Here is a 13,869-nt window from a genome sequence, read left to right on the forward strand (position 1 = left end):
CCCTTTTTAACACGAATGTGCTTTATGCCGGGGTCCACCAAGACTTCAATGACGTATTTCTGTCACGGAAATGACGTCACGATCAGATGGAAATGTACACGATAAGATGGCAAAGAAAACCTTTAAAAATGTTTCGTTAACGGGAGTGAACGTACGAGCTCTCGGTCCACGACAATAGATGCCGGGCACCGTCACACACTCCGGAGGCTTCACAAACACGCCTTCCATTTCCTCTCGCAGAGCTCTTGGTCGGCAAGGTGGTGTCGCCTTCTAGGAGCAGTAAAGTGAATTATTATGAGCGTAGCCTCCGCGATTAGCTTCTGGAACGCGTGGTTGCTACTCGTCCGTCCCATTCGGCGCATAGAAGTGCAGTTTTGTCAACTCCTTAACACACCGCGAGGTGACTAGCCCAAGCCTCGCTCACAGCATCCATCTATATTAAAAATAGTTCTGCGACGCTCGCCTGGCTGGCCTGGCTGTAACAAGGCGTTACCCGCTTACGCTCACCTCCAGAGAAATCGCGGCCGGGCTAGAGGGGGGACACGACGCGCATGGCGTTTCCCTCTAGTCCGGCAGTAGTGTTCTGTCACGGCCACCTGGATCGGGGCGCGCGGCGACCGCCGCGCGCCCCGATCCAGGTGGCCGTGGTTCTGTTAACGCTTTAACATGCCACGGGATGATGAGCTTAGCCCAAGTTCTGCGTCCAGTCAGCGGCGCTCATCTGGCTGTCACGTCGCTTTCTCTGATTACGATCTCACCGTTAACTATTACACTACCACAAAGGTTTAATCATTGATCATGGACTTTAGTCGTCGGGATGGCGACGTGCCACCAAGAGTCAACGTGGGTGCATCCACGTTAAACGGTGCTATAGCTGCCAAAATACCGACAGACATTATGCAAGCTCTCTTATATCAATGTACATACAGTAAACATTCAACTACTTGTGTAATGACCTTTTACTTTCGTGTTATACAGATTCCTATGACGGAGGGATCAACCATGTTTTTTTTCTGTTTCTTCCTTTTCCTCTCTTCTCTCTGTTCTTTCTGTCTTTGTTCTGTCTCCATTTTTTTCTATCGATCCATTTAGCTATTTCTTTCTCTTTCTCGCTCTTTCTTTTACTTTCTCCATTTCTTTCTCTCTATTTCTCTTCCTCTTTCTTCCCTTTCCTTCTATGCTATTTTTTTATCTCTCCCTTCCTCCTTTCCCTTCTCATCACAATCACTTACCTTTTCCACCCCTTTGCAATACTATACCGTATAACGCTATGCTATGCTCTGCTCGCGTGCCGAAGGGCACTTCATCAAGAGCCCTTCGGCTCTATGTTTTACAGCGAAAGCTGTTATGAGATCATTTCACCGGCCGTTTTTGGCACCGTAGTTGTCCGCCGCCGCCGCCGGTGTCCGTAACCAGTATCGCTCGAAATAAGAAAAAAAAAACGAAATAAGAAAAAAATTCCAGGATGGAACGAGGTTCGAATCTGGGCCCTCTGCGTGTGAGCCCAGTATTCAACCTCTGAGCCATGCCGGTGCTTGAAACTGCTTCTCAAAAAAACGCCAGGCTTGCGCTGAAACCGCAGCACAGTCACAGCGAAAGCTGGAAGAGCGGCGTTTCTAGAGCCCGTTGTAAGCTCTCTTGGGGCTACAATACAAGTACACTATAGAAAGGTACTCAATACGCCATAAATCACACTTTTTGTGAAGTTGGGAAGCACCTACTAACAGGGGCGTAGCCAGAAATTTTTTTCGCGGGGGGGGGGGGGGGTTCAACCATACTTTATGTATGTTCGTGCGTGTGTATGTATGTGTGCGTGCCTATATATGCAAGCAAAATTGAAAAATTTCGGGGGGAAGGGTTGAACCCCCCCAACCCCCCCCCCCCCCCCCCCCCTTGGCTACGCCCCTGCCTACTAAGCCATTCGTCATTCAGCAGAGAAGCGAGGCACCAGCTACACGTCTGTAAGGCATTATGTGCACTTTGTTGACGCGACGACTGATGACGATGAAGAATTATGACTCAGCCCTTTGTAATGGGTTGGAAGCTTTAAACGGCCCACCAGTTATGTAATTTGCATTGGGTGACGCCCGGTCGCTATTTCCCTCTCCCGTCATGCTGTATAACATACGTTGACGTGGGAGAGAGACGGGGGGGGGGGGGGGCGAAGAACTCTACTGAGACCCCGAGGAAATGCATCATGCGCTTATGGACTTCCTTGGCCACCAATACAAGTGCACTTGCGAGGAACCCACTACGCTATAAATCATTGTAATTTTACTGAGACCCCGAGGAAATGGATCATGCACTTATGGACTTCCTTGGCCACCAATACAAGTGCACTTGCGAGGAACCCACTACGCTATAAATCATTGTAATTTTACTGAGACCCCGAGGAAATGGATCATGCACTTATGGACTTCCTTGGCCACCAATACAAGTGCACTTGCGAGGAACCCACTACGCTCTAAATCATTGTAATTTTACTGAGACCCCGATGAAATGGATCATGCGCTTATGGGCTTCCTTGGTAACCAATACAAGTGCACTTGCGAGGAAATCACTACGCTATAAATCATTCTAATTTTTGAGAAGTAGGGCAGCAGGCACTGTGCCATTTTTCGTCATTCTACGGAGAGCCGTGGTACCTGCTAAACGCATGTAAGGCATTATGCGCACTTTGTTGATGCTGTGACTGATGACGATGAAGAATTATGGCAGAGCCTTTTGTAATGGGTTGGAAGCATTCAACAACCTACTCGTTGCGCAGTTCGCATTGTGTGACGCCTGGTTACAGAATTCGCGTTGTGCGACGCTTGGTGCTTATGTTACTCTTCTACCACGCTATATTGCATATGCTAATGTGGTTCCTTCCCGACATGAACCCCGTATAGGACCTTTTTGAGAAGCAGTTTCAGGCGCCGGCATGGCTCAGAGGTTGAATACTGGGCTCACACGCAGAGGGCCCAGGTTCGAACCTCGTTCCATCCTGGAATCTTTTCTTATTTCGTTTTTTTTTCTTATTTCGAGCGATACTGGTTACGGACACCGGCGGCGGCGGCGGCGGCGGCGGCGGACAACTACGGCTCCAAAAACGGCCGGTGAAATGATCTCATAACAGCTTTCACTGTAAAAGGTCCTATACAGGGTTCATGTCGGGAAGGAACCACATTAGCATATGCAATATAGCGTGGTAGAAGAGTAACATAAGCACCAAGCGTCGCACAACGCGAATTATGTAACCAGGCGTCACACAATGCGAACTGCGCAACGAGTAGGTTGTTGAATGCTTCCAACCCATTACAAAAGGCTCTGCCATAATTCTTCATCGTCATCAGTCACAGCATCAACAAAGTGCGCATAATGCCTTACATGCGTTTAGCAGGTACCACGGCTCTCCGTAGAATGACCAAAAATGGCACAGTGCCTGCTGCCCTACTTCTAAAAAATTAGAATGATTTATAGCGTAGTGATTTCCTCGCAAGTGCACTTGTATTGGTTGCCAAGGAAGGCCATAAGCGCATGATCCATTTCCTCGGGGTCTCAGTAAAATTACAATTATTTATAGCTTAGTGGGTTCCTCGCAAGTGCACTTGTATTGGTGGCCAAGGAAGTCCATAAGCGCATGATGCATTTCCTCGGGGTCTCAGTAGAGTTCTTCGCCCCCCCCCCCCGTCTCTCTCCCACGTCAACGTATGTTATACAGCATGACGGGAGAGGGAAATAGCGACCGGGCGTCACCCAATGCAAATTACATAACTGGTGGGCCGTTTAAAGCTTCCAACCCATTACAAAGGGCTGAGTCATAATTCTTCATCGTCATCAGTCGTCGCGTCAACAAAGTGCACATAATGCCTTACAGACGTGTAGCTGGTGCCTCGCTTCTCTGCTGAATGACGAATAATGGCTTAGTAGGTGCTTCCCAACTTCACAAAAAGTGTGATTTATGGCGTATTGGGTACCTTTCTAGTGTACTTGTATTGTAGCCCCAAGAGAGCTTACAACGGGCTCTAGAAACGCCGCTCTTCCAGCTTTCGCTGTGACTGTGCTGCGGTTTCAGCGCAGGCCTGGCATTTTTTTCTTATGGGAACGCACAGTTTGTGGAAAACGCGTTTGGAAAATCGCAATGCAGAACAGCCATTGCTTCATGTATGCATTTCATTCGTATGACTGTTCATCTCATGGATACCTATGAAGAACATAAAGGCAGATGACTCGATAGCTGGGCTTGGTGACGAAGTGTGTGTATTGTTGCGACTGGGGTCGCGCCTCTTATGTGCGGCTGAGGATACGGGCCGTGGTATCCCATCGCTGTCACAGCTGTTGCGACTCGGGTAGCGTAGCCGTTGGGACCACGAGTGGGTGTCGTGCCCGCAGCTCTTGGACGTTGCGGAATCCTTGTCTTGTCTCTGATCGATTGTTTTGTGTTCTATTTATTTTAATTTTTCATTGGCTTTTCATTTCAGCTTTTTGTCGTAGTTTGCACGGCGGCACGAGCTGCAATTACAACGCTTTACTTATATTTTTAATTTTCTGTTTTTATTCCTTCCATTGTCGTCTTCTTCAAATTTCTTGTTAATCTTAGTAACATTTCTTTTTGTAATTTCCATTTTCTAAACGTGCTGAAATGTGCAAACGAACGACTGTTCACAGGCACGTAGGCAAGGAGGGGGCCCGGGGGGCCCGGCCCCCCCCCCCCCCCCCCCCCCCCGAAATTCGTCCAGCCTTCTATATTCCCGGGCAACTTTTGTTTTATTTTTGCCATGGAAATACTTTCTTTCGAACAATTAGGCCTTGGGCCCCCCCCCCCCCCCCCCCGAAAAAAAATCCTGGCTACGTGCCTGACTGCGCATCACATTTAACGCCATTGTTGTTACAAGCGGCGTGCAGATTTTTAATGTCGTGCTTGACTTTTTTCATCCATTCCCGAGATGGCTCCGCAGAAACTAGAAATAAAAAAAAGCGCCACAGATTCGATCGTCCACTCTTTTCCGAGTCCACAACAGAGAAGAAGAGCCGTTTATTCGCTCCGTTCCCGCGTAGCCTCCAACCACTCTTGTACTTGTCCTCTCAGTGTCCGCAGTCGCTCGAGCAAGGTCTTGTACTGGAAGTGTCCCCTCCTGGTGCCGAACGGATCTTCCATGACCCTGCCCGTCAGATCTACGTTGGACACGACCGCCTTCTCGTACTTTTCGTAGTAGTCCGGGAACGTGTTGAGCATCACCTCCCTCAAGGGAGGCGGGCACAGCGACGATCCGTTGAGGCAGGCCTCGATGGCGTCGCACACGGCCACGCGGATCGTCTCGTGCTGCACGATCAGGTTGTACTGCTTGGAATCACCCGGCCGCCTCTCGTTTTCGAAGCCCGGCTCGTTGTAGTACGGGTTCTCCGAGAGCAGCGACTGGATCGAAATGAGCACACTCGAAATGCACTGCGCGGGACTCCAGGCCGGCCCTGTCCAGGTGCCCAGTATGCTGAGGCACACCTTGCCGCACTCGTAGAGGTTCGGGTTGAAGCGCACGCGACCGGAGCCGGTGTTCATGAGGCGGACGCGCGGTGGCTTGATCGGGTAGTCGGGCGGGCACTGTAACAGGAAGTGGAAGAAGCCGCCCTCGTACGGCGTGTCGGCGGGGCCCAGCACCAGCGCGTCGATCAGGGTGATATTGTGCTCCGCGGGCGCGATGTACACTCCCGGTGGCGGATCGCTGAGAAGGTCCATGATGTCGCGCTTGGCGCGCAACCGGCACTGCGGCGTCGTCTCCTCGTACTCGCAGAGAGTCGGCTCCCAGTGGTTCATCTTGCTCGCCAAGGACTCGAGGCTCGGGTTCACCTTGAGCGCGGAGAAGTGTGCGTCGATCGCGTTGCCAGCCGATTTTGTGCCGGACGCGGCGGCGCTCATTGCGAATTTCATCGCTGCTAAAGACGACTTGTCAGTCTCGTCGTCGCTGTCGTAGTCGCTCGAGACGTCGACGTACGAATTGAGTAACTCGTTGTCGGTCTCGTCGTCGGTCTCGTCCGTCGCGGCGCTGGTGCTAGGCATGGCGTCCGGAGCTTGCTCTTGGGGCGTCGCCATCTCGCAGGTGGCAGCAGGTCTTTCACGCACCTTCTCTTCCGCACACGGATGGCGCGACTTTTTCAGCCCGGTGGGAAGCCCCTTTCGAAGGGAGAGCCTGCGTTATCGGCGGCGTCAGCAGCAAAAGACAAGACTCGCTCTTGTTCTTGTTCTTGTTTGCCTTCAACTATGGCTCACACCCACTGCGGGGGATTGGCCAAGAAGTGAACAGCGCCTCTTCCTCTTTCTCTTGCGTTGCTGCTCACGTGACGGGAGCGCGCTCTTTCTCAGGGTGGCCAGCCCCTTTTGTTGCTCGGAATGATCGACCCTTTGGAGAAAGAGATGACACAAGGCACTGCACTAAGTTCTCTAGGTGGTTTGTGGCCTCCGCAGTTAGCGTCGGTTTCTCAGATGTGCGTCGCAAGAAAAAAAAAGAAACAAGAGAAAGCAAATCGACAAAGCAAATGACACTGCCGGAATTCAACACGGCGGCGCTAGCGACATGATGCGGGTAAAGCCCCTATGGGACTTTACCCGCATCACGTCGTTTACCCATTACTCGCAGGGCTTTAGATGCGGGTGTATGAAGGAAGACGTCACTGCCACAGCAGTGCATTTTTGGGGGGCCACGCATATTTACAACGTCACAGAGGAGATTAGTCGACACCTGGCGGGCCGTCGTTGAAAAGCCACATTGTTGAGTTCTGCACACTGTATGCGAGAGAATACCCTTCTCGTTCGAAATGATGCGGAATCCGCTTTCCCGAAAAGGAGCGTGCCGGGAGGGAGATACTTCTTTGTCTTGTTGTCTTGGGTCAGAGGTGGTCCCACGAACGACTTTCCGGAAGATGCCCCCTCGCATAAAGGACTCTGCAGTGCCCGTTGTGGCTTGCGCAAGCAAGCGATCATTCAAACACATTCCAGTTCTGTCTGTAAGTGCAGAATGGGTTGCGGGTAGAAGTAATGGGTACATTTTTCGCCGCAGCGGCGTAAAAAATTCCGAGTGCTGAAAATTGGTGCCAAGGTGGGGGGGGAGGTTGGTTGGTTGGTTGGTTCCTCAGTACCTTGGCGCAACCCACCCCGGGGGATAGGCCATGAAGCGGACGGTGCTTTGCTTAGGAAACTAATTCGCTTACTGAAGGAAAAAGTTGAAAATGAGATGTTTAGCCATTACAGATTAGTAATATAAACTGGCAAGATAAGAAAAAAAAAACCTATAGGGAAACAACAACAATAATAAAAACAAACATATACCGTTGTAACTAAGACAACTGAATTCAGCTGCACTTAATATTCAATTCTTTTAGATTCTCGTAAAAAATTAGATACGGCGTTGAAAACGCTCCTTTGGCTAAAACCAAATATGGTTGCCCGAAATGAAAGAATCACCGGAAGTGACAAATTCAAGCCCAACTTCCGTAGTGGTTCTTCTAGTAGTCTTTTCCTTGGTGTTTTAGATCTACGGCACGTCAAAAAGAAGTGCTCCAGAGATTCCCTCCCATTACAGTGAAGGCATAAAGGTGACTGAGCCAGACCCGACCTGTGAAGGTAAAAGTTCAGTGGGGGGACTCGACAGCGTAGCCTTGTAATTAGTATTTCTTCCTTCCTAGATGAATACCACCTGCTCTTCCAAGGAAACTTTCGCTGTGGGAAATCTGATAAAAACAAAGGTGATTTATTGAAGTTATTGGCCGTGGTACGCTTTTCAAATCGCGCTGCTGTGACATACGCCGACGTGTGCAATACGGACAAAATGGGGCCATCGTGGGATGATATTGCCAGTGCATCCGCATATTCATTGAGTGCTAAACCTCTATGGCCTGGTACCCACACTAATCGAACCAGCCGCACATGTCTGGGAATTAGCGAATAGAATGTCTGTAAGGTACTCGATAAATTAGGTGCACTTAAGGCAGAACAAACAGAGAGGCAGTCTATGAGAACAACCACTGCAGGTAGACACTGGGGCAATTTACTCAATGCTAGGACTATTGCCAGCAATTCAGCCTGGTAAATATGGGTGAAGTCCGGTAACCGAATTGAGAAAGGCCAGCCTGGAGAGAATGATACAATTCCCACACTTGCCTTCTCTTCACAAACGGAAGCATCAGTCGCTATCACAGTGTTTATTTCTAGATTGGCCAAATGATGTTCCAAAATTCCATTTAGGTATTGATATGGTAAATTTTTTGCGTTCTTGGGATATATATCATCAAATTCAATCCTAATGGTTTCTACAGTGCTGAGTGTATGTACTTCCCAGAGGTGAAGTTTTAATGGGTCCAGAAGTCTCTGCGTAAAAATGACTTGGGGTCAACGTAATCTAGACCATCGATGATTAAAAAATGAGGCCTGCTGCTTAATGAAAACATACTGTGACATCCTCTGTGTAGATGCATAGATTTTTAGGAATGTGCGTACTGTTGAACTATGAAACCTTTTGATAAGAGACGGCAGTCGTGATTCTTCATATAGAATATTGTTTGCAACAAATTTAGGTAGCACCAGACATAATCGTAACGATTCGCGTTCTAACAAAACCAGTGGTCGAACTTTATAAGCCGGATCGCCAGAAACAAAACACAGTCGAATTCTAGTATCGGTCGAATGTACATGCAATAAATCATGACGAGCACGTCTCTGCGCAAACCACCACGTTTATTGCTGAGCCTACGCAGCATCCCTACTTCTCGTGCTCCCTTAGTAGCCATGTTTTTTATATGGGGACACCAGTTTAATTTTTCGGTATAGGTTACCCCTAAATACCTATCTGACTCGACCTGAGGTGTGACGTCTTGTCGGTAGAGTAATAAAATTTGCACTGGGACATTTTGTGCAAAAACTACAATTGCGCTTTTATTAATATTTAGCGATAAGTTAATAGCCTCCAGCCACGTTTCTAGGCTATTCATATATGTCTGCAGAATTTGGTAAAATGTGTGAATGTCTGCTGACGTAGCGAAAAATGCGATGTCATCGGCATACACATATACCTGCACGTCCTGCTGTATGGGAATAGTACATAGTAGACCATTAAAGAATAAGGGTGATAACACTGACCCTTGCGGGAGGCCTCTCGTTTGCTTATATTTTGAAGAATTGACACCAGATTGCGAGCAATAAAATTCTCTATCACCTAAGAAAGCATAGACCCATGCCACAAAGTATTCTGGCAGTCCTAAGTTCTGAAGCGAATCTATCAGTTTCACATGCTCCACACTGTCATAGGCTTTGGTGATATCTAAGGTTACTAAAGCGGAATGTTGTTTCTGATATCGAGCAAGCTGTATTCTACTTTCTAGACCAACATGCGCACACCAAATGGAACAACGACGCCTGCAACCAATTTGACATGGGCTCAGTGTCATTTTTCCTGACATCCAGCGATCTACCCGGCTGTGTAAAATTCTGTCGACGTGTTTTACTAGATTCGATGTGAGTGCTACAGGCCTGATATTATCCAAGGTAAACCCAGCGCCTTGCTTTTATTGCGATAGCAATTATATGGACAGTCTCGGCTGACAGACGCTCCGCTGTTACGGAAGACGACGACGACGATCGGTGGCCCCGTGGTTGTCGCTCGCGCACGCGCTCGCCAGTAGCCAGACCTGCCTGATAAAGAGCCTTTCGCAAAGCAACGTCTGACCCTTTCTTGACGTACAACACCCCTATTTCAATATATATATATATATATATATATATATATATATATATATATATATATATAGATATATATATATATATATATATATATATATATATATATATATATATATATATATATTATATATATATAACGTTATATACACACCGCAACAAGACCCGCAACGGACAAACCTCTGCTTAACTTACAGCACGAACTTTCCCAATGTAAACAAAATCCTTAAACGACATTACAACATTCTGGAACAAAGTGAACGTCTGAAACGCGCATTTCCATTCGCCCCTGGCGTCGTTTACCGACGACCACGCAACCTCAAAGACACACTTGTGCACTCTCAGATCAATACTTCACTCCCTAATAATTCATGCCGACCTTGTTTAAAGTCACGATGTCTTGTATGTAAAGCGATGCGAGAAACAGACAAGGCAACCAGCACACACTCCAAGTTTCGATTAACATAAGAGGAAACCTAACATGCGATTCATCCAATGTGGTATACCTACTCGAATGCAACGTGTGCAGTATGCAGTACATCGGACAAACAGAAACACCATTTAGGATTCGTTTCAATAATCACAGAGCCCATGCGAAATCAGCCCCAAGTCTACCTCTATCAAAACATCTCAACCTTCCCGACCATGCATTCGACAAACTATCAGTAACACTCTTAGAAACGGGATTTAAATCAAACCGAGAACGTGAACAACGAGAGTCATACCTCATCCACCGATTTAACACCCTCGAAAGAGGAATAAATGAGAATCCGGGTACACTTGCAGCAATTAAAGCATTAGAAAACAATAACGGCAATAATGACAATAATAACTGAAGAGTTCACGGCACTGCAGCTGCGACGGTCACTGGACAGCTGAAAATACTTCCAAGTGTAACTAATTTCTAAGTACAGCTGTCATCTGTTGCTGTTTCTACCTTACTAACCAATCAATTCTGTCAAGCATGACATGTCTGACAGCGCCCTTGTGCACAATCAGGAGCCCCCGACTGCGGAATCCAGGAGCGGGCCAAAATTGACATTGCGCCCGCTTGCTAGCCTTTCCGGCAATACGCGGCGGGCCCCCTTACGGGGTCGAGACGTCAACGTGGCACTGAGTAGTTAAAGGCTTAACTTCTTAAAAAAGCTCCTTTTTGTCCCCACACCGCACCGGGGACGAGACGTCCACGGGGCACTGAGTAGTTAAAGGCTTAACTTCATAAAAAAGGTCCTTTCTACCCCACACCGCACCGCCGGAGCCACGAGGCGCTGCCTGGTCGGGAACAATACGTTAATGGAGGGAAGGATATGCAGGCCGCGGACATCTTAAAAGTGATCGTCGGAGGGGTGGAAGGGGGCGGCCGGAGAAAGGGGGGGGGTCTACCTCATGTTCTCACTTTTTTTGTTCTCTTTTTTATTATTATTATTATTATTATTATTATTATTATTATTATTATTATTATTATTATTATTATTATTATTATTATTATTATTATTATTATTCCGCGTACCCTCACTCCTCTAAGATTGTATAAAGCTGAGCACCAACAAACTGTACCCTCATTCCTGATGAAGGCCAGACTCTGGCTGAAACGTCGAAATAAACAACGTTGTGACTTCTCACGGAGGATCTACTTGACTATATATATATATATCAGTGACCGCTCGCCCCGCAGCGCGTGGCGCTAACCACTACGCCACAAAGCGCAGATCCTTCAGGTAGCTAACGGCGAACGTTATATACACACCCTTTACCGCTGGCAGGACTCAGAGACGGCAGGCGCTTATAAGCGTTTCTTCATTACCAGCGAGATGGCGCGAGGAGCGACACGGGCGCGTTTAAATGTTGTCGGCCAGCTCGCTCGCTTCTTCTAATATTTGCACAGGGAGAACCTTGCCCTTGCGCTGTCTGCTCACGCGGTTGTTGCTGCCGGGGGGTAGATGTTTCTTCAGCGTAGCAGCGCGTCCATCACGGGCCGCTTTTCTTGCTATCGCAATCATTGCTTCGCCCTCGCGGCGAAACTGACTTTTTTTTGTCCTTGCTGGGGTCAAGGGAGGCGGGGGCCGGGAGACTAGCCCTACCAGCGCCCCCTTCCTCAGGCGGCGGCCAGACCTTGGGTCTTGGCGGCGTCTTCAGCCAGCTGGACTGCCCAGAGTTGGTCATCCGGGCGCGCGCTGAGCAGCATAGCCTCCCACAGCTCGGGCGCGTTAAAGGGGTCATGAAGCACCCCTTGGGCTGATTGAAAAAACACATCCTGCGGAAAGCTGACACGGCTATGAACTGCTCTGCCAAATATTACAGTCGTGCGCGCCGCGTAATGGCCACAAGCGGAGCGCGAAGTTGCCGTTTCCCCAGGCACCCTCTTTTCAAACAGAGGCCGGTTCTCACTCTCGTCGGTGGGCGGGGCGTCTGTCCGCTGTACGTCGCAAGAGACATAGCATGCTTATTGGCCGATAGCCGACGTAAATCTAGAGCGGCGTTCGGATCAGATGCGCTTCTTGCCGCGGGGTGCCGCCACTTGCCGGCGCCGCACTCCTCAGTACACGGTAGCCGCACTCGCGCAAGCGAATCACAGCGGGAGAGCGATCGCGTTTCATGACGCGCGCTGGCGTAACTTCTTTCCCCCATGCCATCCCTCCCTGTCTAGCTTCCAGTGCGCTCGTCGGCACGAGAAAAGAGAGAAAGCGCTGGGAGCGTGCGCCAAACCCCAGTAACTCCGCCGATTCTTGACGGATTCGAGAAATTTTTGCGGCAATCGATTAGGGAGGCAGTACACTCCGATACTGAGGCCATTAGATCATTACTTGGAAAAGTGGTTCATGACCCCTTTAAAGGGGTCATGAACCACTTTTCCAAGTAATGATCTAATGGCCTCAGTATCGGAGTGTACTGCCTCCCTAATCGATTGCCGCAAAAATTTCTCGAATCCGTCAAGAATCGGCGGAGTTACTGGGGTTTGGCGCACGCTCCCAGCGCTTTCTCTCTTTTCTCGTGCCGACGAGCGCACTGGAAGCTAGACAGGGAGGGATGGCATGGGGGAAAGAAGTTACGCCAGCGCGCGTCATGAAACGCGATCGCTCTCCCGCTGTGATTCGCTTGCGCGAGTGCGGCTACCGTGTACTGAGGAGTGCGGCGCCGGCAAGTGGCGGCACCCCGCGGCAAGAAGCGCATCTGATCCGAACGCCGCTCTCGATTTACGTCGGCTATCGGCCAATAAGCATGCTATGTCTCTTGCGACGTACAGCGGACAGACGCCCCGCCCACCGACGAGAGTGAGAACCGGCCTCTGTTTGAAAAGAGGGTGCCTGGGGAAACGCTTGTGGCCATTCCGCTTGTGGCCATTACGCGGCGCGCACGACTGTAATATTTGGCAGAGCAGTTCATAGCCGTGTCAGCTTTCCGCAGGATGTGTTTTTTCAATCAGCCCAAGGGGTGCTTCATGACCCCTTTAAGAAAAACCGACATCGGCAGCGTTGACCCGACGAGTGCAAATAATAAAAATTAGGATCCCAGCAGGAATCAAACTCAAGGATTCTGCCTGGCCATGAGGTATTCTACCCCAGAGCCACGCCAGGTTTATAAACAGGTTTGGAAAAACAGCCTATGCAGGCGTAATCTCGGTGCAACGTCAATTGTGGTTGTGGTGCTGGCTATCTAGTTTTACAAGAAAGCAATAAACACCACATATGTACTCCTACGATATAGGCGTCATATCAGACTAACGTCTGTGGTCCCAGTGTTGGCTCCGCTTGTATAGCAGTCTAATGAACATTACATTTGTATTCCTATGATTCAGCAAGCTATATTGAAGCATTGCTCGGCCCCGGAGGAATACATAACCGAAAGTTACATATGATATTCACATGATTGCACCATAAAGTGCCCTTAGTTTCGATAGCACTGACGTATGTCCTCTAACGTGAGGCCTGACGTTACGTCGCACTATAAGCTTCCCTTTAAACGCCAGTGTTGTCGACGTGCCTGGTAAGCCCACGATGTGCGCAAAGCTACTACACTTACAAAAACACGTCGATCGACCTCGTAACGCTTGGCTCAAAGCCATAAAATACAGCATAGAAGTACTCGCTGACTGCTTCGCATGAAACCGATTCACACAACGTGTGGGATCTGCCGAATTTTTCTGGTCGGCCCGACAGTGGCAC

At 49.0% G+C, this 13,869-nt stretch overlaps 2 protein-coding genes across 2 annotated transcripts in view; both read right to left on the reverse strand.

Moving 5' to 3' along the window:
- Positions 1-10,563, reverse strand: part of LOC119389686 (sodium- and chloride-dependent GABA transporter ine-like) — a 272,940-nt gene extending 262,377 nt beyond the window's left edge. The window contains 1 exon segment of the mRNA XM_037657048.2: positions 10,557-10,563. The gene's annotated coding sequence lies outside the window, so the exon portion shown is untranslated.
- On the reverse strand, positions 5,018-6,070 carry LOC119391100 (ubiquitin-conjugating enzyme E2 Z). The gene has a single exon (XM_037658777.1). It carries the CDS (start codon positions 6,068-6,070, stop codon positions 5,018-5,020), a length of 1,053 nt encoding a protein of 350 aa, XP_037514705.1.
- Positions 10,564-13,869: the final 3,306 nt, after the last annotated feature.

This window comes from Rhipicephalus sanguineus, chromosome 4 (genome assembly GCF_013339695.2).
Source record: "Rhipicephalus sanguineus isolate Rsan-2018 chromosome 4, BIME_Rsan_1.4, whole genome shotgun sequence".
Classification (NCBI taxonomy): domain Eukaryota; kingdom Metazoa; phylum Arthropoda; class Arachnida; order Ixodida; family Ixodidae; genus Rhipicephalus; species Rhipicephalus sanguineus.